Source organism: Dipodomys merriami, unplaced genomic scaffold (assembly GCF_024711535.1).
Source record: "Dipodomys merriami isolate MVZ:Mamm:240054 unplaced genomic scaffold, mDipMer1.0.p SCAF_5, whole genome shotgun sequence".
Taxonomy (NCBI): Eukaryota; Metazoa; Chordata; class Mammalia; order Rodentia; family Heteromyidae; genus Dipodomys; species Dipodomys merriami.
This window is the reverse complement of record NW_027206068.1, coordinates 25,463,677-25,490,634: the sequence shown is the minus strand read 5'-3', so window position 1 is coordinate 25,490,634 and position 26,958 is coordinate 25,463,677. Positions and strand designations below refer to the sequence as shown.

The 26,958-nt window shown below is 44.4% G+C and overlaps 1 protein-coding gene across 1 annotated transcript in view; it reads right to left on the bottom strand.

Annotated features, from left to right (window-relative positions):
• Window positions 1–26,958, bottom strand: part of Lamb1 (laminin subunit beta 1) — a 74,359-nt gene that overhangs the window by 27,545 nt on the left and 19,856 nt on the right. The window contains exons 10-24 of the mRNA XM_069996222.1: window positions 25,593–25,781; window positions 25,146–25,325; window positions 24,909–25,021; window positions 23,151–23,230; window positions 14,776–14,911; window positions 12,858–13,016; window positions 11,394–11,521; window positions 11,069–11,192; window positions 9,393–9,597; window positions 8,086–8,229; window positions 7,666–7,897; window positions 3,378–3,541; window positions 2,859–3,083; window positions 1,386–1,600; window positions 253–349 (exon numbers count right to left, since the gene is read on the bottom strand). Coding sequence (XP_069852323.1) covers window positions 253–349; window positions 1,386–1,600; window positions 2,859–3,083; window positions 3,378–3,541; window positions 7,666–7,897; window positions 8,086–8,229; window positions 9,393–9,597; window positions 11,069–11,192; window positions 11,394–11,521; window positions 12,858–13,016; window positions 14,776–14,911; window positions 23,151–23,230; window positions 24,909–25,021; window positions 25,146–25,325; window positions 25,593–25,781 — 2,391 coding nt within the window. The remainder of the gene's footprint in view (window positions 1–252; window positions 350–1,385; window positions 1,601–2,858; window positions 3,084–3,377; window positions 3,542–7,665; window positions 7,898–8,085; window positions 8,230–9,392; window positions 9,598–11,068; window positions 11,193–11,393; window positions 11,522–12,857; window positions 13,017–14,775; window positions 14,912–23,150; window positions 23,231–24,908; window positions 25,022–25,145; window positions 25,326–25,592; window positions 25,782–26,958) is intronic.

The window sequence follows — 26,958 nt, the reverse complement described above, 5'->3', positions numbered from 1 at the left end:
ACTTTGCGTAAAAGCACTTAGAAAAGCCAACTGTGTAGTACTTCTTTGGGGTGCGGTATGCACATATACAAAGCAAACGTGACCAGAATCTGTGGCTGGAGAATAAAGCCCATGTCCAATTTCTGCTACCTGTACTTAGCCCTGAGATCATGAATATTCTAAGTAATTTTAACGGAACATGGGAGTTTGCAAAGAGCCCCTGCAGTCCTCCATTCCCTCCCCGTTAGTCACAGGCAGAAGCAGCTTGCTCACCTCGGCACTCCACATCGGGGTCTCCCCAGAAGAGCTCCTGGCACTCGCTGCAGGTGCGGCCTCCGAAGCCTGGCATGCACTGGCACTGCCCTGAGAACTGCAGCCAAAACACAGCAAGATCAGGGCAGAGGTCAGTGGCCATTTACTCCCCTCCTTGCCAGGTAGACGTGAGACTGACCCACTAGCCTGCAGGACTTCCGTGTGCCACCAGGGGCCAGAGACCTTCCTCCATCCCAGTACCTGGGCTAACAGGGGCCACAGCCTTAATATGTTTCCTCATTTGTTTTTCCTTTGATGCCACTTCTGGGGCTTGAACTCAGGGTCTTGTGCTCTCGGCCTTTTTGCTCAAGGCTGGTCCTCTACCACCCGAGTCACACCTTCACTTATAGTTAATGGGTGATAAGTCACTTGTAGCTTTATTAGCTGGGACTGGCTTTGAAGCTCGATTCTCAGATCTCAATCTCCCAGAGGTGCTGCGATGAGCCACTGGCACCCTGCTGGTTCTGAATTTTTATTTTTAAAATCTCACAGTTTAACACCAATCCCAGGCCACCTCTGGCAAACCCCACCCCACTTAAAGAGCATTTTTTTTTTTTTTTTGGTAGTGGGGCTTGATCTCTGGGCCTGGGCGCTGTCCCTCAGCTCTTCAGCTCAAGGCGAGCGCTCTACCACTTGAGCCACAGCACCACTGCCGGTTTTCTGGTGGTTTGTTGGAGATAGGAGTCTCATAGTCACTCCTGCCCGGGCTGGCTTTGAATGATCCTCAGATCTCAGCCTCCTGAGTAGCTAGGATTGCAGGTGCGAGCCATCAGTGCCCGGCCCTTAAAGAGCTTTTTTACCATCCGAGGAGTGTGAGTATGTGGTTCCTTTCAAGCTGAGTAGCTTATAAGTAAAGTCTGATTCAGGAAGACAAGGGAGAGATAAGCACTGTCCATTCTCCCGAGGGTCTGCATGCAGCCACACACTATAGGAGAATGCTAGGGAGACACCAAATGAGGACTCTGCACGATGAGGTCACCCAAGGGGACAAGATTCAGCTGACAGCTAGTCATGCCGTGCTTGCCAAGTTGTATGCTGTGCTGGCGTTTCTCCAACTGGGGCACAGCCATCTGTTGGGCTAGCTGTCACCTTACCTCATTACAAGAAGGCCCGAAGGAATGGGCAGCACTGCAGTCACACGGCTCACAGCCCTTCCCGCTGGCCAGCTGCCAGGTGTTGGGCGCACAGCGGTCACAGTTCTGCCCGATCACATTAGGAAGACACAAGCACTGGCCAGTAGCTTTGTCACACTGGCAGTCAGAACCATTACAGTGCTGCTGCACAGTGCCCAGGTCATTGCAGACACACTCTGAAAAAGAACAGCACAATTGGCTTTACTTAGGATCACACCCATGAAAACACAGGCGTGCAGAAGTTAGCCTTACCAAGCATGTAACATTTTTCTCTCCCCAGATCTCCATCTTGCTTTGCAAGAAGGAAAAAAAAAAAATACCACTCTTTATAACTTCTCATAATATACTAAATGATTCTGACATTTCCCAGGCGGTTCACACATTCATACAATGACAGATTTTGCCTAGGAGTGTTTCAATGATAAACAGATTTAATCAACTGTTGGTGAATCATTTTTATTGAAGATTTAGCTGGAAATAACAGCCAAAAAAAAAAAAAAAATGCCAGGGGGAACTCAAATAGCCAGTGCGTTTAAACTCCAATCAGAAAGCAGCAGTAAGGAAAAGTGTCAGAAGAGAGGCAGGCAGAAGCATTTCCAGTTACTAAGACTTTAAGGAATCCAGTCCTGCTGGTTGCACATTCCACATGTCTGCATAAATAAAAACAGGGGCCTGGGGGCTTTGTGTCAGCAGCAGTAAAGAAGCCTAGCTGATCTTCTGATAAGCAGAAATAATAATAAGGCCTGAAAAGAAGAATTTAGAGATATTACTTCTTTCTGTGCCAGCACAGAAGAGGAAGAGGTGGTCCCCCATCCCCGCCAGACCCCCAGGTTTCTAATCCCATCCAAGCAGTGGTTCGGGGAAGGAACACTTCAACACATGGCACTGCACAGCTTTTATCTTGGTGACAGTGACAATTTCCCTTCTGGATGTCTCTCCTTAGCACTAAGCCACATTTTGAGACATGAGCGTTGGCCAAAAGAGAGGATATAAGAGATTAAACAACAGCCGGGCGCTGGTGGCTCACGCCTGTAATCCTAGCTACTCAGGAGGCTGAGATCTGAGGATCGCGGTTCAAAGCCAGCCCGGGCAGGAGAGACCGTGAGACTCCTATCTCCAATAAATCACCAGAAAACCGGAAGTGGCGCTGTAGCTCAAGTGGTAGAGCGCTCGCCTTGAGCTGAAGAGCTAAGGGACAGCGCCCAGGCCCAGAGTTCAAGCCCCACGACCGACAAAAAAAAAAAAAAAAAAAGAGATTAAACAACAACACCACCACCAACTCAGCCTCATCTTTCATTCGCCGAAGATGACATTTTACCTCTCTGAACAAAAGCAGCCCTGTGTGAAATACAGACAGGAAGATCAGACTGAAAGGGTGATGGAGGAGGGTGGAGACCAGTAAGGACTTGGTCAAATGACTAAGAAGCATCTTACTTCTGCAGTCCTGCCGGAGGGCATCGCCATAGTAGCCATGCTGGCAAAGCTGGCAGTGGTCCCCTTCTGTGTGGTACAGGCACTTCAGGCACCTTCCAGTCTCCTTGTCACAAGCTTCCGGGTCAGTGGTGTCAATGTTGTGGTGACACTGACAAGGCTGACAGGACCCTCCAATGTCTGAGGGATTGCCAAAGAATCCTGAAGCGCAGTCCTCACATCTGGAGCCTATTGTGTGAGAAGAGCCAGCACAGGACTCGCAGCTTATCTGAAAAGCTCAACGCAACAGTCCACCCTCTTCCCTCCCCAGAGGGCCAGCCAGGCCTCGCTTCTGTTGGTCAAACTAGGAGAGTTAAGTGCATCGTGATGATTTGGTTCACTGCTCCTCTATGTGTGTGTGTGTGTAGATGGTTGTGAAAGGATCTTTCACTGGATCACCCTACATCTTTCTCATTGATAATGAACTGAAGTACATCTTTTCCTTCCTCTTTGCCCCCTTTATCAAGTCTGTGTGTGACTTACCAATGTACCCAGGCTCACAAACACATGCAAGCTGCAGAGTAACAGGATCTTGGTAACAGCTGTTGGCAAACTGGCGTCCGCTTTCAGGACCATCTGGACAAGGGCAAGGTCGGCAGTGATCTCCTGACCCAATGATGGGGTTGCCATAGTAACCAGCCAAGCACCTACACATCAGTTCCAGAAGAGAATAAGTCATAACCCACTTGTAAGAAACCTGTTTCTGCTGGGCACTGGTGGCTCATACCTGTAATCAATCCTAGCTACTCAAGAAGCTGAGATCTGAAAAGCAAAGCTAGCCCAGGCAGAGAAAAGTCTGTGAGAATCTTATTAGCAATTAACCACTAAAAAGCCAGAAGTGGAGGTATAGGTTTACTAGTAGAGTGCCAAACCTGAGCAAAAAAGCTAGGACCCTAGTTCTGAGTTCAAATCCTAGTTACTGGCACCAAAAGAACCGCATCCCACCCTCCACCCCCTAACAAAAAGCCCTGTTCCAAGATGTCTTCATGCTTCCATGTGGAAATGGAAACTTTAGCTCCAGACAAAATTCCATAGGAGACTTGTTAGAACAGACTGCTCCTTGAGGGAGGAGCCTAGGAGCATCTGGTTTATTGGATCCCAGGTGGGGCTGATGCCTGCTCTTGTAGACCTCACACTTGCATTAGAGGGGCAGCCCTGAAGCCATCTGATCCCTCAATCACTGTTACATAGAGAAAGAGACTCTACTGTCCCAGCAGCTGCAGAGACATGGCTCAAGTGGGAGGATGCAAGTGTAAGGTCCTGGGTTCAATCCCCGGTAGGTAAGATGCTCAGGGATATGGATGGCAGGGATGTCCTGTAGCTGTGTGACTTTATCTCATGTGGTTCAAAGGATATCCTACACCAACTCATCAACAGGGTCTAACACCCTCCCTTTAAGATGAAGGGTCAATGGAGCTTGATGATTTGCAAAGCACACACACCAAGTCAAAATAATTCAGCTCCCAGATATTTAGCAAGGATTTTTTTTTTTTTTTGAGACAGTCTCCATCTGTAGTCTCCTGCCTCTGCTTCCCAAGTGCTGGGATTATAAGTCACTGACACCACAACTGGCTAGCAAGGAATTCTTTGACCATGTCCTGCTGCTGTCTTCCAAGATACGTGCTAATTAGATTACTTATTTCCTATGGTGGAAGAGCCTGAAGGAACTTTGGAGATCACCTATAAACCATAGTTTCTAACTTGTCCAAGACTATAAAGCCAGTTGAAAGCAGGGGTATTTTTTTTTTTTTTATGGTAGGAAGGACAAAGAAACAGAAGAAAACCCTTCAGAGGGAATTATAGATGTCCTTAGTTGCAGAACTTATACAAGCACTTGTTTTCTAGCTGTGTGCTGGGGAGTCTTCTGTGACTCAGCCACTTCTATAATGGCTTTGGAGGAGTTTCTAGGAGACTTTTCTAAGTGAAATAAAACTAGAGGTCTTCAATAGAAATGGGTTGTTCATTTCCTGACTCTCCCTACACTTACTCCCTTTGGGAACAATCTAATCATACTTTCTTTTTAAAATCTATGACATGAAAACTTTGCCTGCGAATAAAGAAAAGAATAATGAGAAACTGGCTCAAACTGGATAGCAAAATTCCAAATACTTTATTTAATGAAGTATTGTTATCCAAACCTAAACCTAAAAACTTCCTTTCCCCCATCCTCTATTTTCCAGCAAGAAATCAACACCCTTTACAAAGAAAAAAATCCAAGGCCACTTGGAAGCCTTTCTCTCATGATCTGTCAGTGTGCCTAGATTTGCCCAGCATTATGATGACTACCGTTTCCTACCCTGATCTCTCCCCCTTTATTTACTATTTGTGTTAGTCATAGCACTTGAACTCTGGGCCTAGGCACTGTCCCGCAGCTCTTCAGCTCAAGGCGAGTGCTCTACCACTTGAGCCAACAATGCCACTTCTAGTTTTCTGGTCATTAATTGGAGATAAGAGTTTCACAGACTTCCCTGCCTGGGCTGGCTCTGAACTGTGATCCTCAGATCTCAGCCTTCTGAGCAGCTAGGATTAAGGCATGAGCCACCAGCACCTGGCTTTCTCTTCTCCTTTGGAATCTTCTTTTTTTCTATCTGTCTGTCTCTTTCTCTTATACTAATTCTCCACCACTCCCTGAAAGATCAACAAAGGAAAATTTATGGCAGAAAACACGACGACATCAATATATTAATTTTCCACCTTTCAGTCTTGTGTAACCATCTCCGTCTTTTCTTTATACAACATGATTTTGTGGCTGGAAGGAGCCATCACTGGAACCTTAAAATTCATGACCATCACTCTAGCATTGAGTTAAAGTCACGTGTATGATTCCGGAACATCTGGAGGCCTTAAATGAATGGCAAATTCAATTCTCTTTTTCACTTGGTAAGCAACTTTAGCCTAGCTGAGGTAGTCCATTTCAGAAGTGGCTTCTTCAAATGAAAGCCCTCAGAGTGGATTAATTCCAGAGAGAACTGGTGTGGAAAGGTGGAGACTATTATCCCCCAAAAGCAAGTCCTAACATAAGTTTGTGTTTCTTAATTAGTTCTGAAGAGTCAGCAAATGAACTGTGTTTATTTAATGAGCGGATAAATGACTGCTAGTCACTGGAGGTGAGCGCTTTGTCCCATGCTAACCATGGATCTGACACAGGCCTTCCCTAGTATTCATCAGAACTAATCAACTAGTTAACTAGCACTTGTTATCTTGGCAAGGGCTCTGCCTGGGCACTTTTCTTCATTTTTGGGAGGGCTTGAATTCAGTGCCTGGCTGCTTCCCTGAGCTAGTGTTTTTTTGTTCAAGGCTACTGCCCTACGATTTGAGCCACAGTTCTACTTCCCTGGCTTCTGGGTGGTTAATTGGAAAGAAGAGTTTCATAGACTTACCTGCCCAGGCTGGCTTCAAACCTCCATGCTCAGATCTCAGCCTCCTGAGTAGGTAGTATTACAGGTGTGAGCCATCAGTACTGACTTCTTGTGCACTTTTTTGTGTGTTCCTAGATACTGACTGCATAAAATGTTTTGGGAAAAATATTAACAACAAAACCAACAACATGGTTGCTAGTGGCTCACACCTATAATCCTAGCTACTCAGGAGGCTGAGATAAGAGAATGGAGGTTCAATGCCAGCCCAGGCAGGAAAATCCATGAGACTCTTATCTCCAATGAACCACCAGGAAAGCTGGAAGTTAAGGCTGTGGCTCAAATGTTAGAACATCAGTCTTGTGCAAGAGAGTTCAGGGACAGTGTCTAGGCTCTGAGTTCAAGCCCTAGGACCAAAGATTGGACAAAAAAAGGAGGAGGACAAGGAGGGGAAGGAGGAGGAGAGAAAAGAGAGGAGAAGAGGAGAAGGAGGAGGAGAAGGAGGAGGAGGAGGAGGAGGGAGACCCACAATTTAAAAATATTAATCTCCTTTGGATTTGGTTTGTACTTGACTAAATTAGGTATTAACATTTTCATTTGAGGCCAGGATTTGCCAAGACAGAAACCTATGGTGAACTGCAGGATGACTCCCGAAGGACAGACTCAGGCTGCCTGCCACATTCCAGTACAGGACAATGACATAGTTACAAGGCACTGTGTGAGCTACACATGCACTGGATAAAGGAATGTGTTCCCAGAAAAGACTGAGGTGGTCAGAAATGAATGAGAGTAACCTAGAGCCTGAAGAGGCTCTTTCATGGTTTGCCTACTGCAGTGCTTGCTGAGCCAAAGACTACATCTCTCTCTCCCTCCATTTCTCCCTCCCTCCCTCCTTCCCTTCCTTCTTTTTCCTTCCTTCTTTTTTCCTTCTTTCCCTCCTTCTTTCCTCCCTCCCTCCCTTTCTCTCTTTCCACTGGGGGTTAAACTGAGGGCTAGGAAGTTGCACTACCAAACACTTTGAGCCACATCTCCAGCCCTTTTGTTTTAGTTATTCTGGGGCTATGGTCTCTCATTTATGCCTGTGTGGACTGGACTATGGTCTTCCCATTTTACACTTCCCACACAGTTGAAATGACAAGTGTGTGCCATGTGGTCTGGCAACTGCTTGAGAGGGTGTTTAGCTAACTTTTGGTCCAACTTTTTGTCTCAAACTGTGACTCCCCCCATCTCTACCTCCCATGTAGCTAGGATTCTAGGCATGAGCCACCATGCCCAGCTCTGCTTATTTTCTCTGAGGTAGGATCTCACTACACAGTCAAGTCTGGCCTGGAACTCACAATCCTCTGCCTCCCCAGTGCTGGGAGTAGAGGTGTGTACCTGTATGGGTGCCACATTCTGTTTTACCACTTACATACCTTTCACAGTTATGGCCCATGGTGTAGTCCTGGCAGTTGACACACTCGCCTGTCACTGAGTCACAGTCTTCAGCATGGCCATTACACTGGCAGGGCTGGCAGCTGGGAAAGCCCCAGTACCCGGGTAAGCATCGGTCACACTGGCGCCCGTACACCCCGTGGAAGCACTGGCACTGGCCAGTGACAGCATCACAGAAGGCATTGACAGATCCTTGCAGATCACAGTCACAAGCTGCAGAAATAAGCAACCAAGGAACCTCCTTGAGAAACTCATTAAAGAGAGACACGTGGCTTTGTCCCCAGTTCAGGATGCTCCTGGGCTCAGAGGATCATCGGGATGCTGTACTTCCCTTGAAGTTATCCATCCTCGGTGACCTGTCCACCTCATCCAAATGCATCACGATGCTCTGGTGTACGTACCTCTGCATCCACTGGGACCAAAGCCAAAGGTTCCTGGTGCACACCTGTCGCAGGTCCTTCCAACTACATTTGGCCGGCACTGGCACTGGCCTCCGCTGGGGTCGCACACAGAACTCAAAGAACCCTGAGGGTCACATTCGCAAGCTGTAGAATAAAGAGAAGTCAGACATGAGTAACCTGAAACTCCCCTCTCCAAACTGACTCATTTCCTCCCGCCCCCCCCCCCCCCCCGGGCTCTCCTGATCCTTGCTCGCTCCTTTCCTACTTGGGTAGATTCAGAATTCCAGTTTCAAACAGTATTGTCCCTATGCTGGGGGATGGGGGATGGGGGGTGGGGTGGGGAGAGACAGGGACAGTGCTGACAGATCAAAGCATTTGGTCAAGGCAGGAGGTCATTAAAGGTTTTCTCTTCTTGCTGACGGAGCTCAAAAATCACAGGACAATAAACCAAAGCCCAGTGACCCTTAGTGGCTCTTCCGACCTTATAGAAGTTTCAGTTATTTGATGCTCTTCTGATTCTATCCAAACTCCCCACCCTACCTAGAGGCATGCTATCTCCTCATGCAATTTGCCCTGGTCACCTGTTCTTTGTATATTTTTTCTCTTTCCTTCTTTCCCTTTTCTTTCTTTCCTTCCTTTCTTTTTCCTCTCATCTCCCCTTCCCTCCCTTCTTCTTTTCCTTCCTTTTTTTTTCTTTTTTTGCAGTACTGGGGTTTGGACTCAAGGCCTCCTATTTGTCTATGTGTGCTTAGTTGGCATTCTACAACTTGAGTCACACCTTCAGCCCTGTTTTTATTGGGTTGTCTTGTTTTTAGCTGATTAGGAAGTCTCATGGACTTTTCTGATCAGGCTGACTTTGAACCACAATTGTCCAGAAAGATCTCATCCTCCTGAGTAGCTAGGATTATAGCTATGCATCACCAGGGCCTGGCTGTATTTCTTTTTTTTTTTTTTTTTTTTCTTCTTTTTTGTCGGTTGTGGGGCTTGAACTCTGGGCCTGGGCACTGTCCCTCAGCTCAAGGCCAGTGTTCTACCACTTGAGCCACTTCTGGCTTTTTCTGTTTATGTGGTGCTGAGGAATTGAACCCAGGGCCTCATGCATACCATGCATACGAGGCAAGCACTCTACCACTGAGCCACCTTTCGAGTCCCCATATTTCTTATATAATGATTCCACCTTCAGTGGTGATCCATCACTAACATTTTATTTATGAAATAAAGATAAACCCTGGTGCTGTCTCAAACAGAAAGATGTCTACTCTGCTAGCAGGGAGCGGCAGCCACTGCGGCTACTGATCAACACCTACCCAGACCCATCTGGTGTAGCAGGGCGGAGATGCTGAAGATGATATTTCTGCAAACATCAGTCATGGGTGTCTTCACGACACTTCGGCTGTTCTCCAGACACCGGTATCTCTGAAAGGTCTCCCAGGCACTGTTAGTGACCTCCCCATCTCCGGAACCGCCTACGGTGAAGATGTCCAGGGATTTGCAGTACGGCATGAGAACAAGCTGCCGGGGAACACAACAGCATGGATGTTCTGATGGCACTGCATCAGTGATGGCATCAGTTAAACCAAGTAAGCATGTAAAATCCCCAGACCCCTTTACTTCTAAGATGGAAAACAAAAAACAAACAAACCATCAGATGGATGACATAAAGCAAAAACCTTCCCGTTTTTAAGTAGGCTAGCCAGGAAAAGTTCAGATATATTTTTGCTTTTAAAAGCTGGACTCTGCTGTTGGTGAATATGCCAGTGCATGTTTACAAGTGGCCTAAGACTGTGGCACCCACATACTGGGCCTGTGGACCTGGAAGAAAAAAGGACAACCAGGACTTCCCCTCGTCTGATGGACTACAACGCTCACCCACGGGAAACAAGCTGCTGGTTTTGCATCTTTGGCCTCTGATACAGAAGAAAGTGTCTTCCCTGCCTTTGCGGCTGCCATACTGGAATGAAGTGGCAGAAACAAAACCTGAACTAAGTCTGCTGGGAGACTAGTAAAATCCCAGCACCCTACATCTGGTTGGTCTGGTGGTTCATTTTCACAGCTTGAAGCAGATCATCCACAAAGATACCAAGGACGTTGACTGAGAGGTGTTTACCTCAGCTTTCAAATCTTGGCTTATGACCTAGATAAAAACCATTTGCTACCAATACCAATAAAAGTTGTTAGATTTTTTTTTTATAAAAAGCTATGGCTTTTAAAATGCTATTGTTGAAAGCAATTCATACTCTTTGTGTTTTGTTTTGTTTTGTTTTGTTTTGTTTTTGGGTCCGGTCGTGGGGCCTGAACTCTGGGCCTGGGCGCTGTCCCTCAGCTCTTCAGCTCAAGGCTAGCGCTCTACCACTTGAGCCACAGCGCCACTTCTGGCTTTTTTTTCTCTTTGCTTATGTGGTGCTGAGGAATCAAACCCAGGGGACTGAGAGGTGTTTACCTCAGCTTTCAAACCTTGGCTTATGACCTAGATAAAAACCATTTGCCACCAATACCAATAAAAGTTGTTAGATTTAAAAAAAAAAAAAAAAAGCTATGGCTTTAAAAATGCTATTGTTGAAAGCAGTTCACTTTTTTTTTTTTTTTGTCTTTTTTTTGTTGTTGGTCGTGGAGCTTGAACTCTGGGCTTGGGCGCTGTCCCTCAGCTCTTCAGCTTAAGGGGAGCACTCTACCACTTGAGCCACAGGACCACTTCTGGTCTTCTGGTGTTTTATTGGAAATAAGAGTCTTGTGGACTTTCGTGCCCAGGCTGGCTTTGAACTGGGATCCTCAGATCTCAGCTTCCTGAGTAGCTACGATTACAGGCCTGAGCCACTGGCACCTGGCTAGCAATTCATACTTTTGGAGGGATGCAATTTGAACCTTGGGAGCCAAGAATGATTCTGGTGCTCTGCTTGGCGCCACCCCCCAGAGCTACACTTCAGGCTGCCACTGAGCAAGCCCCGCCAGGCTCTGCAGCTGGTATAAAGCACCCAACACTTACTGAGTCAATGAGCGTGTAGGGGCTCTCCACATCGCTGTCGTAAGAGGTGTACTGGGGCAGCTCCAACCTCACTGTGTAGTTCATTCCCTTCTCGAAACACACTGGGCGAGGAAGGACCACATATCTACCCCCAAACAAGAGAGGAAAACAAGACGTCAGCCCTTAAGTATCTGAACAACAAAAGCCTCAGGGTGGTCATTCTGTAAGGAGAGTCCACAGCCAATGTCTTGCTCTGTAGTGGTAACTAAGCAACTCAAGCCACACGAGGAAAAATCTTCATGTGCATATTAGTTCTGTTGAGCTGCAGACCACGGATTACACTGACCTGGAGCCTGGTGATAAGGATACCACCTGGTTGTCATCATCCGGAACAGTGTTACCACACCGGCTGCTGGTTGGGATCTTCCCAGGCCGCTGCACAGTGATGACAGCTTTTTCCCAGTGGTCAGGAAGCTAGAGGAAGAAATAAACCATTGGAAAGGACCAATTGCATTAGCCACTGTGGCCTATCCAACTACGAAGACCTCTATGAATCGGTCACTTGCCAAGTTTTAATTGAAAACACACACAGTCGCTTTCCCATATCCTCTGCGCCTGCCTGGGTCCAGCCCTGATCCTTCCTTCCTTGGTGGCTGAAAACGGCTCTAGACTGTTCTTTCGGCTTCTTCCCAGTGTCCTTTTTCCATCCACTGTCAAGCAGCTCAAATGACCATCCTCAGCTTAAAATCCTTCAAGAGCTTCTAATGACTATTGACTCCAGATTCCTTTTTACGGATCCTGGCAGTTTTCCTAAGGGCATCTTTCCAGCCATATCCCTCATAGCTCTCTACAAAACACTTCTCAAAAAAAGAACCCTCCGGCCCATCAGCTGCACTGGACATTGATGAAAGTGAACTAAGCAACTCAAGGGCAGCGATGGAAGGGAGGGAATGAGAGAGAAAGGGGGAACAGCTGACACTAAGCAAAAGGAAAGAAATGTACATATCACCCAATTTGGAAAAAATAGTTGTAATGTCAAAGTTCATAGAGACCATAAGCCTTATAGACATGACAACTACAATGTTGCTTCATGAGGGTTTAAAAGTGACTTTAAGTAAGTATCAGTAACCCACAATACTGTGAATTTTGTGGAATGTATGTAATCACTTAACCTCAATTAAAAAAAAAACCCTCCTCCCCTCTGCTCATGATATTCCTTTTTTCTTCTTTGTTCGCTTATCAAAATCCCACCCATGCGCTGGGTCTTGTGGCACAAGCCTGTAATCCCTTGCACTCAGGAGACTGAGGCAGGAGGATCATGAGTTGGCCAGTCTGGACTACACAGTGAGATGCTGTCTCAATAATGACAAATCCAATCCACACTGTAAGACTGAGATCTGATTCTTGAAGCCACATCCTGACAGCTGCTGCTCAGGGGAACTGGTATGACCACTCTATCTTCAGGCATCACTTTCATCTGTGTTAGCAAGCCTACTGCTAACTCCAGGCTTTCCCTGCAATGAGGGAAATGTGCCTCCCATGGGGGAAGGATGGGACCTCAAACTGTCTCATCACCACCATCATCATTACTTAGATAGGTCAGTGCCTGACCAGAGACCGCTGAGTGTTAGAGAAACTTGATTCATGAAAGATACATTCTTAACCTCCAAAGAGGAGGTTACAATGGCAGAGGCCCACTTGGTTCAGTGTGATCCCTAGGTTTCACAGAAGATCTAGGATAGACATAGCTGGTACCTATTCTCCTACTAGTACCACCTCCACAAACACACAGCCCACTGAGGATTTTCACCTGTGGCTCATAGCGAATTAGGATGTCATACTCCATGGAATATGGTATGTTGTCAATAAAAAACTCCAAATACGCCCCCTCAGGCACTCGGACAAAGCCGGCTCCCGTCCAGGAGGGAATCCGATCCTGGATGTACTGCCGCTGTACTACAGTGACCCCCTGCAGACAAATGAAACAGGAGTTACTCTCTACAAAATGGACTTCAATTACCTTTCACAGTCAAATCCAAAATCACCCAAGGATTCAAAGCTATAGCTATTATATATCTACTGCTTACTGTCACAAATTTGCCAACAGACTGTCAATAGTTTTTGATGGACAAGTCCATTGGTTTAAGTTTTGTGGTTGACGATGCCTTGGGACACTGGAGACTGAAGTCAAAAACCTGTGATCTACTGTATATTAAAAAATAATAGCCAGGAACTGTTGGTTCAGACCTGTAATCCTAGTTTCTCAGAAGACTGAGATCTGAGATCACAGGTCAAAGCCAGTCCAGGCAAGAAAGTCCGTGAGACTCTTTATCTCCAATAAACCACTCAGAAAAAGCCCAAAGTGGTTCTGTGGCTCAAATGGTAGAGTATTAGTCTTGAGAAAAAGAATCTCAGGGACAGCATCTAGACCCTGATTTCAAACCCCAGAACCAACACACACACACACACACACACACACACACACACACACACACACACACACACACACACACACACACACACACACACACACACACAATTAGGGCTATAAACAGAAAGTAAAAAACAAAAACAAAAGCAAGCATTCCAAATGCTATTCTTATCAAGTCCAAGAGTGATGGAAGGTTTCTCTCGTCCTTGATTGACAAGGCCAGACTAGCACCAGTAGATATTTCTGCCTCTCACTGGTACTAGGTTCAAGTTCCAAGTACAAGTGAAGAAATTTGATAGTGTGATGATTGCTCATTACTGATAAGTCAATTCTGACTGTTCGCAGGGTTATTCTATAGTATTGGTCATCTCCAAACATGACTGTTATCAATTCTCCCCTTCCCTCTTTCTGTGGGCAAGTTTTCCCACTAAGATGCACAACCTATGTTATCCTTCTCATGAACTAGGCTAGTTTGGTGACTTTTCACTAACAGAATGTCAGGAAATGATATTCTGGGACTCCTTGGTCCAAGTTTTAAGAGATCTGATAGATTCTGTTTCCTCTTCTTGGAAGCCAAATGCTAGATAATGAAGTCCTACTATCTTGACTCTGCCACGCTGTGAGAAAGCTAACTAGACCAGCATAGAAAAGTTGTGTAGAAATGTCCAAATCTCTAAGGTTGTTTCAGCCACCCTGGCTGCAATTGTCAGGTATATACTATAATTCACTAAATTTTTGGATGATAAATGAAACCAAGTTGAGTGTACATGGTATCAGATCTACAGTAACTCTGGAGCCCAAGTAGAGAAAGAATGAAAAACTTTTCTGGGAGAAACAAATTCTTAAAACACATCAACTAATAAGGGTGTTTGTGAGTGATAGAGTAAGCTTTACATATGACTGATTTCAAGAAGTATGTCACCCAGTGTAAAAGGGGGATTGTTTGGGCATGGGGGCTGGCAAAAAGAGAGGGTGAAGAGGAGGTGAATGTGGTTGAAATATTTCATACACATGCATAAAAATAGTAATGCAATTGAGTAAAAGCAAGAGAGATGGACAAAGAAGAGAAATAGAGGGAGTGAATTAGATCAAATGCGTTATATGCATGTATGGAAAACAGTACAAGGAAACCCTTTTGTATAGTTAATTAAAAAAACAGACATATCATACCATACTTTGATTTTGTGATGACAGAAATACTGCTTACATGGCTATATGGCCTCCTTATAAAGCATGCATGTGTCCTTACTGCCTTCCAGATCTGCTTTCCCAACCTACCACATGCTCCCATACTTACAGGCCCCAGGTGGCCTTCCTCGGCTTCATAGATGTAGTGGTCCAAGGTGGTAAAATAATAACCAGACTCCACCTCATTGCACTGCCGTCCGATCATGTGAGGCCGACAGGAGCACTGGCCTGACTCCGGGGAGCAGCTACAGGAGGAGGAACAGGTTACATCACTGGCTTACCATATCACACATGAGCCCAAATGGAAGCAGGTCTGTGTTTGTCATCAAGCATCACGGGAGGTAAAATGTGTCTGTAGAGTTTATTCATTTCCTCTATGTGGAAAAAAATGGTACCTGGGCATGAATCTCAAACCTTGGCATTCAGAGAGAGCTGAGCATGATACTGAGACCTCTCTGTGACCTGGTCTTTTCAGCTTTACCTACCCTCTCCCTCTCTTCATTTACATTCCATACACACCATGTGGAAATTTTCTGTAGACATCACAAACAAAATCTTGTTTTGCGGATAGATAGAACAATAGATAGATAGATAAATAGATAGATACGTATATATAGATATATAGCTAACTACAACTCTTTTTCTGGTCCTCAGACCCAAATACCCAACTTTCTGAAGGACATCTCTATCTTGACTGCCCCAGAGGCACCAAAGCAATGGATCCAAAATGGTGGCACTCAGTCTTTTCCATGTTCTTTACCAAGTCAGAAATATTACATGTGCTCTAATTCTGTATTCACAACAAACAGGAACCAGCTTCTGCCACAAACATTCTCTAGTAAGTCATTTCCTAGCCACCTCCTATCCTATAAAATGAACCTTCTTTAAGCTACTGCATCCTTGAGAGTAAAATGACATCTCTTTTGTATGCGTATCATCTACAACAAAGCTTGTCACACCACAGGTATTCATTTGAGTGGAGACCCTGAGTCTTCAAATCCTGCTTAGGTTCCAGAGCTTGGCTTCACTCCACTTCCTTTTGTCAAGTCTTGTACTGTTCTCTCCTTCTACTACTGTCAAGCAGTACCTTCTGCTGCTCATTACCCACGGGGATGTTGATGTGTTTGCTTTCTCCTTTACATCCTATTACTGACAGATCTCTGACCCTAGTACACTGTAAAGTCCTCGAAGGTCTGAACTGAACTTTCCATGCCTCAATTTCCCCACTGTTTCCTCACTGCTCTGTCTACAGAGTAGTCTCAGTTGATCAAGTAAATGCATGAAGGGTAAGCCTTATGAATATAAATTTAATTTTTTAAAAAGCTGTACAATATAATCAGCTCTATTTCTTTTTACCTTAGGGAACAAAGAGTAAGATATATTAGTTTGTTCTCAGCTTTTCTTTCCCTTTGTCTTTCATGTATGCGGTAAGAATCCAAATCACATGCCACTATTTTATTTCATTAAAAGTGGACAGTGTTCAAAAAGAAATGTACTAACATTACCTGATTCATGTAATTGTGACTCCTATGTACAACACCTTTACAATAACAATCATTTTTCAAAGGAAAGTCAAACTGTGGTTTGGAATTGTTACTTTAAATCTACTCCCAAAGTCCTACCCTCCCCCCTGTTCCCTCCCCCCTCCCCCCATCAGTTGCAACTCACAGGCTGATTTAAACATCTCTGACATGGTCCAGTGGACACCCCTTCCTGGATATCATAGCAGTATCCTGCTGAAACAGGACTTCTTGACACCCGTGGCCGACTCTGGGGAGAAGCAAGCCTGTTCCAACTAGGACCAGCCCTCTCTTGGCACAGACACCAGCAGCAGCCATGTCCAGAAACTCAAGCCATCTGACATCACCTGGACAAAAGAAAATCCTTTCCTCCCCACATGTTTACAGGGGGAACTGAGTCCCAAAGAAGAACCACAAGGAAGAAAACAACTAGCTCCTTGGGGAGCAATCATCAGAACAAGTAAGGAGGGTGGGATGAAGCCAGTGGGTAGATTCAAAGGCAACTCCTCCATACATCTCCAGGAGAGGCCCTACTGACCATACAGGGAAGTTGCTTCACATGCCTCTCTGGTCTCTAGTCCGTGATGCTGTGGCAGACTCAAATTGTCATCCCTGATAAGCAGGACTCCTAGCCCACTGTGACTGCCCTGTGAACCCTTTGTGGCTTTATGAGCCCCTGTGCAGATGAGCTCACGCCTGCAGCTACACACCCCTGCCTCTGCTGGGTTTATTTCCCAATTTCCAGACCCCAATGGGAAAAATCCATGGCTTGTCCAGCTGTGCTGTCTAACGCATCCTGTCTCAAACGGTCACCTTTCACCCTAATTTCTCATCCTCAGCTCTGCTGTTTCTTTCAGCTGATTTTAAATTCTTCTCAGGGTGGAGATGAGGACATAACCTTTTGCTTCCTTTATCCCAATATACAAGTCTTATTTCAAAATCTGTCTCCTCTGAGCTGTCTCTTCTTCTTGTCACTGCCACTATCTCAGTTCTGGATGTCACTGTCCCAAGCCTGTTACTTCAGCAGACTCCTAGATTGACTTGAACCCAGCTCTCTCTTGCACCCCAAGGCTATGCTGCCCACCACCCCTCAACCCACCTTCCTGCAGCACTGCGGTCATGGTACCACCAGAATCACAGCTGTTACTCTGCGTCTTTTTCTATCTCAGTGCCACTGCCCAGTTCTACAACGCAGTTTTCCTCCCTGGAGCCACACTTCTCACACTCCTCAGCCAATATTGACTGAACAAACATTGGCCCTGGAACCTGTGCTTCCTGCACCAATTCAGGCCACCACCAACTTCCTCCTGAACCTATTCTTCCACTTTTGTGGGAAGAATGTTTTTTTTCTGGCTAAATGGTATGAAGAACAAGAAATAGGAAGTACTTGTTCTAAAGAACTCACAATCTGACTGAAGGAGAAACAATGGAAGAATTAGCCAATACAAAATACGGTGGGTACTTAAATAGAACCAAGAGCAAAGCACTCTAGAGATAAGAGGAAGACGCAATCCATCTGATTGAGGAAACTAGGTGAGCCTTTATGAAAGAAGCAGCCTGAAGCCCGAGAATTCTGGTGGGCAGAGAGAGGACAGGTAGGGTAAGAACAGAGGTTCAGGCCAGACCTTCACCAGGCCTCACCCATTCCTTGAACAGTTCTTCCTCGCAGTGGAATGCCCTGCTCTACTCACACATGATCGTGTCTTTCAAGTTTCACTCAGCTTTCCCAGCTCCACCACAATAAGACAAAAAGACTTTATTTGTGTTATTCTTTACTGAGTTCAAATTAAAAACAAATTCGTATTTCAAAGAAATGATATACGGTGTAATTTTATATGTTCTTCTACAAGTTTCCCTACCAAGTAAACACAGATCTAATTTACTAAATCAGTGAGACAGTATAATGACAAAAGACAAAAAAAGATAAACCCTTGCAGTAAGCACAATATTAGATCTCAAGCTATCTAAATCCTCATCTCTGCAAATCTGTAAATACACAATTTCATGTGGCAGAAGAGACTACAGATATGGTTAAGATTTAAAATCCTGAAATGAAATTATCATGAATTGTCTGGTAGAGTCATTTTAATCATGAGTCTTAAGAAGTGAGAGAGTTAGGCAGAAAAGTTGGTCAGAAGCTGTTACATAAAGAGGTTTTGATCCACCATGACAGCTTTTAAGATGGGGGGAGGGGCCCACAAACCAAGAAGAGCAGGCCACTTCTATAGAGCAGGAATAGCCTTCACCTGTCAGTCACAGCAGGGAAATGCAAAGCTCATCCTACAATTGCAAGAACCTGGATTCTACCCACAAAACCCAAACAAGCAGGAAACAGATTTGCCTTTACAGCCTTTAGAAAGCAATACAGGCTTATCAATACTCTGACTTTAATCCATGGAGATACCAAACTAAGATGAGTCTGTTTTTTTAAGTCATTTAAGTATGGTGATTGGTTATTGCAGTAGTACAAATTTTCATAGGCCTTTGGGTTTTCCTAATAGGTCATGACCAAAGTTATGCCTTAAAAACACAGATTTCTCACATACAGAAATGAGCAACATTTGCATTCCATCATAGCAACTAACAGAGGATAAGATAAACTACAACCATTCAATACACTGCTGACAACATCTACTGACTTCTGTTCTTGCTTCCAAGTCAGTAAGTTTCAGTCCCTCATTTATGAAGCAGCTACAGTCACAGGAGCCAGAGATCAAGGGAGATATAAAAAATGCCTAAGACACAATCCCTAACTACAAAGTCCCTTTTAATACAAACAAATGCAATTAAGGCCGAATTAACTAAAGCTAAAAGAAATGCAGCAGCAGCATTTTGCTAAAGCATCAAGACAGGGCTGAGAACTTCAGGGTAGGAAGTACAAGGTCTCCCAAAAGGTGGTGGATGGCAAGCCAGACAGGAAGCTGCTAAACTTAACTGATGAATTAAGTTCTGAAGGAGAGTGTAAAGATGCTCCAAGTGTTTGATGTTTCTAAACTTGTATAAGTACTGTTTACTAAGCAACCATTGTCACAAAGTCTTTGTTCATCAAAGTAGGCAATCAAGGCAAAAATTCATTAACCTGGTTTGGTGACATTAAACTATGAAGTCTGCTGAAAATAGTCAATAATTCAATTATGTGTCAACACATGACAGGAATTGCTAAGGTTTTTCTGTACAACCCAAAACATAATCAGTTTATTAAAAATATATTGCTTTATTTTGTGACACTGAGAATTGAACTCAAGGCCTCGAGCTTGATAGTGTTCTACCTATTTTGTTTTGGGTTTTCTGTTTTTTTTCCCTACTACTGGGGTTGCAAACTCTGGGCTTCATACTGGTAGACTTGAGCCTCCAACCCTTCGTGAACTGGTTATTCTTGAAATAGGGTCTCACTTTTATCTAAACCATAATTCTTTTTAACTCTCCTGCCATCGTTGGGTGACAGGATGACACCACTGTGTCCAATTACTGATTGAGATGGAGTCTTCATGAGCTTTTTTTGTCCAGGCTAGCCTAAAACTTAGTTCTCCTGATTTCCGCCTCCCAAATAGCTTAGGAGTACAGGTACTGAGCCACCAGCATCCAGCTCAAGCTTGGTTTTGACAGCATCTCCCACTTTCGCCCACACTGGCTTCAAATTATGACCTTCCAACCACTGCTTCCTCAATACTGAGTACTACAGGCAGGAACTATACAACACCCAGCCATCCGAAATGTTTTAAAATATTTTTCACTTCAAGTGACTCTTACCCTTCATTCTGCCCCTGGCCAGAATAATTAAGAAGTGTTTTGGATCATATTAATAGATTGCTTCACCTCACAAGTGCATATTTAGTTACGACACCTTAAAAATCTTTTGCCTCTCAAATTCTTTTTACTCAATCAATATTTACCATGTCATGATTTATTATGTGACTCAGGCAAAGCGAATACCCTCAGGTAAAAGGTATTTATGAGTGCTTGCAACAATCCATCATCTTGCAAGGATTTGCAGAGTACCACTGATATGTCATAGTCTTCTGGTAGAGATACAGTCTCCTAAAAGAGACTGGGCCCAAGAGACTCCTGGGGACATTCCCCTTGGTGAAACACTGTTGAAAAGGAATGTCACAGGATGCTACAGTCACAGGATTGGAAGGCAAGCTCTTTCTCTTCACCAAGGATAGAGCATCTTGTGCTGAAACAATCAGATGACTACTCGTTTTAAAATCTTTACTAAACCCTTTTACTTCACAAACTCTTTTGATGAACATAGTCCGGGTTTTGTAAATTTTGCCAGATTAGAAGGCCAGCCAGAGGCTGTGAGTGGGTGGAGGCTGAAACAGGAAATACGTGTGGGACAGAGAAGAGGAGGCAAGGAGTGTGGGAAAGAGAGGCCGCTTAGGGTAAAGGAGCACTCAACATTTCTGATGACTGAACTGAGATGGAACATCCTGATGGGAACATTCCGGAGCCTAGGACATAATTTGGGGAATTATGTTTGCCGTTTTCATGTGAGCAAGGAGTAGGGGGAGACAGCTGCAAATGGGCAATCCGTTGTTAGGGAATCACCGAGCACTCTGGCAGTCTCAGAGAAGAGTCAGGAAAGAGAGGTTCCATAAACACACAGCACCATCTTTATTCCCTGCTTTTACGGACTTATCCTAGCTGCCTCCTTCTGCAGTTTTCTAAGAACAGAAATTCTCTCTGGAGTCGCAGAGGCTACAGGCTGTACTGAGTCTCCAGCACAATCTGGAACAGGACATAACCCAAACAAAGAGGCCAAAGAGAACATGTTCATGTGTCCTAAAATCTCATTCCATCCCAGCACATCACTATGGGGTTGGGAAATACTTCTTTTTGTAAGAGCTGATCTCTGAGCACACCAAGCTTGCTCAATCAACTCAGCATGTTCTCTGAGGGAAACTGGGAATGACAAAGACACATCTGCCGGGGCTCTCCGCAGTCACTTACACTGTCTTTACCAGATGTTCTGACTCAGATCCAGTGATGGAGACCAAAGGGCTCCCAGACCCAAGCTGGATAAACTCCTACAACCCGAGCCATCTTCCCAACATATATTATGACAATTTTGAGTTCAGTTTCATGTTTCACTTATTTAGGGAACACTAGCATCTTTAAGTAACTAAAAATGATGACATGTAACTTTTATTAATGGGCACAAGTTGCAAAAACAGAAAGAAAAAAAAGAGAAAAGACTCTCTACACAAATCAAAATGAAAATCTGTTTCCAATCTGTTGGACTGGTTAAAAAAACAAAAAAAGAAACGTGTGATGAGACCAGCTGTTTCTGGCCATGGTAAAATGAGAATCTGTATAACCCTGGTGGGACAATCTCCTGACATAATCTGAGACTTGGACGTGTTCTATTAAAATAAATGGTGTGCACACATGGACTTTGACTTAGCAGTTCCCTGTGGATAACCTGGTCTACAGAGATACTGACAGACATTCATCAAGATACAGCTACAAGGATGCACACAGCAACATTTTTAAAAAGCAAAAAACATAAAAACAATCAAATAAATCATGACACTTTCACATGAAAGAATACCAAAACGCTACTAAAGTGAAAGGTAAGGAGGAACACAAGCTAATAAGAGAGTATGTTCCAGAATAAGATATCTTTCTTTCCTGCTCATGGCTGGCATTCTACCACTTGGGCCACACCTCCACTTTTGGCTTTTTGCTAGTTAATTGGAGATAAATCTCTCAGATTTGTCTTCCTGAGCTGGCTTCAAATCATAATTATCACATCTCAGCCTTTTGAGTAGTTATGTTATATGCATCAGCTACCAGAGTACAATAAAATTTTATACCTATACATCTATTATCTCTCTATATATGAATGTGTGTACAGATAGATAGATAAGATAGATAGATATATTCTTTTCTTTTCTTTTTTTCTTTTCTTTTTTTTTTTTTTTTTTGTTGGTCACAGGGCTTGATAGAGTGCTAGCCTTGAGCTGAAGAGCTGAGGGACAGCGCCCAGGCCCAGAGTTCAGGCCCCATGACCGGACCCAAAACAAAACAGAACAAAAAATATGAGAGTAAAGATCAGTGGAAAACCATGAACTGTTTTTTCTTTGAACTTGCCTATAAATAAATTGATAAAACCCAACATTTAAAAAAAATGAGAATATTCACTCTCAACAGACAGATTGAACTGTTGCTAATTTCTAGAGAGAAACAAGAAGCTACTGACGGTGCCACAGCTAAGTTGTTCAAAGAAGAAATTTAGGAGACAGAAAACAGAAAAAGAAACACCTCTGCTTTGGACTTTATACCTGCCTGAACTGTCAAAATTACTTTTCAAAAATTATGGGCCTATATGGCTTCCATAATTTAAAAAATACCAAGGAAGTTAAAGTACAGAAACAATTAGCAACACCATAATAATAAAAAAAAATACAGCTGGATGCAAGTGGCTCACACCTTTAATCCTAGCTAGTCAGAAGGCTGAGACCTGGAGGATCAGGGTTCAAACCTACCCTGGGTAGAAAACAAAATCTGAGTCTTCTCCAATTAACTGAGAAAATACTAAGCTGGAGGGATAGCTCAACTGAACAAGCAGGAGGTCAGCGTTCAAAACCCAGTATCAGGAAAGAAGAAAGGAAAAGATATACTGGGAGAATTTGTCTTTTTTTTTGGCGGGGGGGTCCGGTTGTGGGGTCTGAACTCTGGGCCTGGGCGCTGTCCCTCAGCTCTTCAGCTCAAGGCTAGCGCTCTACCACTTGAGCCACAGCGCCACTTCTGGCTTTTTTCTTTTTGCTTATGTGGTGCTGAGGAATCGAACCCAGGGCCTCTTGCATGCAAGGCAAGCGCTCTACCACTGAGCCACCTTTCCAGCCCCATATACTAGGAGATTTTAAAGCTCACTCAGATCATCAGATATTCAAACCAAAGGTAAAGACTGACTTTCCTCTGAGTCTGGCTAAAGCAGCACCACTGAAGCTCCACTCACCTATTGTTGAGGGCTCCCCCGAGGTCACAGTCACAAGGCCGACACCCATCCAAATCGTTGCTCAGGCCCCAATGCTGTGGCTGCAGAACAAAAGATTTAACATCTAAAGGTAGGTTCCTGTAATTACACAAGACGCAGCAGGGAACAAGTTGTAGCGTGCTTTGGTTGGTCTGCCGAATGTGAATGTTTATTTTCACCGAGAAAGCTCAAAGCCCACAAAAGGAAGGAATATTTTAAATTAAAATACGTCGGAGCTGCAGGTTGCTGAAGTAAGTAAGAGGGTGCGGGGTATTCACATGTTAACAACAGACCACAGATTACAATGAATGTGAGCCTGCAATATGGGTACCATTTCTTCAGTCAGAATAATCTGACAGGTAAGAGTTCCAGCAAATTTTTGTCAGGGCTTCAACTTTTCCTTCAGTTCTCTGTCAAAATCCCCTGAGGAAAGCCCTTTGAGGACTCACTTATGCTATGTGGAAACACAGCCCAAAGCTAAGACTAAAAGGTAAAGGGTCTTGGAAATTTAAAGAGAGAGACAGAGAGAGAGAGAGAAAGAGAAGAAAATCTCTGTACTTCAAAAATGAATAGATAAAAACAGGCTCACAAATATAAAATGGACTCTCAGAGATCTATTTTGAGAATCTACCAGAATCCTACACAAATACATTTATAGTTATAAGTATGTATGTGGTCAGTAGCTCCTTCCAGATTATAAAAGCAATGAGAATTCCCTCGAAGATTCAAAATAACTTTAATCATCCTCTTAATTATTCCACTCAGGTCTACAGCTGTAGCTGAGTGGACGAGCACTGCTTAGCACGTGTGAGGCTCCAGATCCATCTCTAGCAAATTACTCCAACCAGTCATTCACAGTGAAATTTTTGACGTATTTCTTTCCACATTTTATCTTTCTGACCTTTCCTCTACATAACCAAAACATTTACATATTGTGTGTATGTGTACATAAACTTAACGGTATTTCCTATCAGTACCGTTTTTCAAAAGCAGCCAAGTTGCTTTTATGATTGCAAGCCTCCAAATTTAGCTATTTTCCCATTATTACTTCTGTAAATCCTTTTCCATGAAAACAACAGCAACAACAAAAAAGCCTTTTGAAGAGCACATCTGTGTCCAGAAGTGGGATCAGGGATCACTGGCTCGGGGGAGGGAGGGCCTGTACATGTCTACCAGCCATTGAGACATGCCTATATACTTTGAGGAATATGAACAATCCCCATGTCTGTGAGCAAACAGGTGTTTCTCTCTCCGTATGTCCTAATGACTCTCATTTTAAAAAGGAACTGTTGTAAATTTGTCTGTAAAAGTGGTATTTTGTTGTGATTTTATAATCCTAATATTTAATGTCTTGTCAATGCAGTCGTCAGTAATTCTTTTTTTTTTTTTCTTTCTGGTGCTGGTCCTGGGGCTTGAACTTGGGGCCTGGAAGCTGACCCTGAGCCTCTTTGTGCTCAAGGCTAGTGCTCTACCAAGTGAGCACCACTTCCGGCTTTTTCTGAGGAATTTATTAGAGATAAGAGTCCCACAAACTTTCCTGCCGGGGCTGGCTTCGAACCATGATCCTCAGACCTCAAGACTCTGAGCAATTAGGGTTCCAGGCATGAGCCACTGACTCAGTAATTCCTATTTTGTGAATTTTATGGCTGTAAATCTCAACCCCCATGGTGATGGTGGAAAAGCATGCTCAATCTTCACATTCCACAACTGCTCATGCCCCCACGGTTAGGATTTACCTACCAGGCACTGGTCACAGCGCTGTCCCGTCACCAGACGCTTACAGTAGCAGTAGCCAGTCTCGGAGTCACAAGGATTCCCACCAGGAATTGTTCCCAGGGGGTTGCAAGCACAAGCTTTATTTAAGACAAAATGAAGCAAAGGAACACAAACCAAAGTGAGTCCCGTGAAACGGTTTGGCTTGAGAAACAAATTCTATTCAGAGAATTCAATGCCAAATGTGGAACCAAACAGACTTACATTTACACCCAAATGGATCTTCGGCACTTAAGTCATAGAAGCCTTCTTTGCAAACATCACAGTGTTCTCCTTCCACGTGCAACTTACACCGACACTGGCCAGCAATGAGCCCAGCCGAAAAGTCAGTGTAACCGTCACAGATGCCCCCATTCTGAGAGCCAGCTGGGTCACATGAACATCCTTAGGAAGAAAAACGACAAGTTAAATGCACCAGGAAACACACTGTTTATGTAAACGTACGTGCCTTCCACCCTCCGAATCTCACAAAAATGAATCACAAGGGGGCCCCACTAGCAAGAACGTCCCCCCCCTCCCAGCATCCTAGCAGATTCTGACAACGGTCTTCTGCTGCTCCTACGGTAAGCTCTGAGAAGAATCTTGGCCAGACTAGCCCACGTGAAAGTCAGCCGGAAGTGGGTCCCACACACGACACATTTCCCAACCTACTTTCACAGAGATTGGGGTCTCGGATGTCCCTCTCCGGGTGCTGGTAGTAGAACGGCTTGCATTGCTCACAGTTGCGTCCCATGGTGTTATGCTGACAGTCGTCACACACGCCCCCACTGACATTCCCAGTGGCCAGGAAAACCGCCATGTCAAAGTGGCATGAGCTGGAATGTTCATTGCAGTTGCACTCTGTAGGACAAGACCAATTTCAAAGTGACCAATGGAGAAGGCTTGTAAGGAAGGAAGCAATGAGCAAACTAGGGACTAAGTGCAGGCAGAAGAGCATCAACACGAACACATCCACTGAGGACACTGGTTTAAGTCCAGTATCAGTTTGGAAACTTAAAACGTGGACTCTATGAAATACAAACAACCCTCTGTGGAAGAGAATGAACTACTAAGAAGGGCAAACTCTTGGGAAAGAGTTCCTTTAAAAATGTAATATCAAAGGCTGGGAATGTGGTGTAGCATGCATGAAGCCCTGGGTTCAATTCCTCAGTACCACAGAAACAGAAAAAGCCAGAAGTGGTGCTGTGCTCAAGTGGTAGAGTGCTAGCCTTGAGCAAAAGCAGCTCAGGGACAGTGCCTAGGCCCTGAGTCCAAGCCCCAGGACTGGCAAAAAAAAAAAAAAAAAAAAAAAGTAGTATCATGAGGTGTTGAGGTTTAGAAATGAGGATCATGAAGATGGATACTACAGCATGCAAGCTCTCATCTCATCAGTGAATTAATCCACTGATGGATTCAGAACTTGGCAGCATGTTTGGGAGGTGGTAGAAATTAGGAGGTAGGGCCTAGTTGGAGGAAGTAAGCCACTAGAGGTGGGACTTTGAAAGGTGTACCTTGTTCCCTAACCCTTCCTCTTCATCTCTTCCCACCCTCATTGTGTGAGCAGCTTTCTTCTCACATGACCTTCCGCCAGGATGTGGGTGCCTTACCACAGGCCTAAAAGCCATGGAGCCAAGTGATCGCGAACTGAAGCCTATGAAATAAACTGTTCCTCCTTTGGGCGGATTTGCTCAGATATTTTACCCCAGTGACAACAAAAATGACTCATACTATTTCACTGTGGGTGAGACTCACAGTACTTTCCCTTATTCCACAGGACAGTGTGGGTGATACATTCCCAGGGAAGCTTGTGTAGCATGAAGTTATGATGTATGTGAAGGATCAGTTTCTCTTCTCCCACTTTCATCGCTATGCTAGTGCAGGCTCTTTGGGGATCTGTTTAACAGCCATCCAACAAGCCCTCTCAGGAAGGCCCTGTAGCTTTTCAGTAGAGTCATGTTTGTCTAACCTAGCTTTAATCACCTTGCTCTTCCACTCAGGGATGAACACCAATTCCTCGAGTCTAGGCTTACCTCGGCCT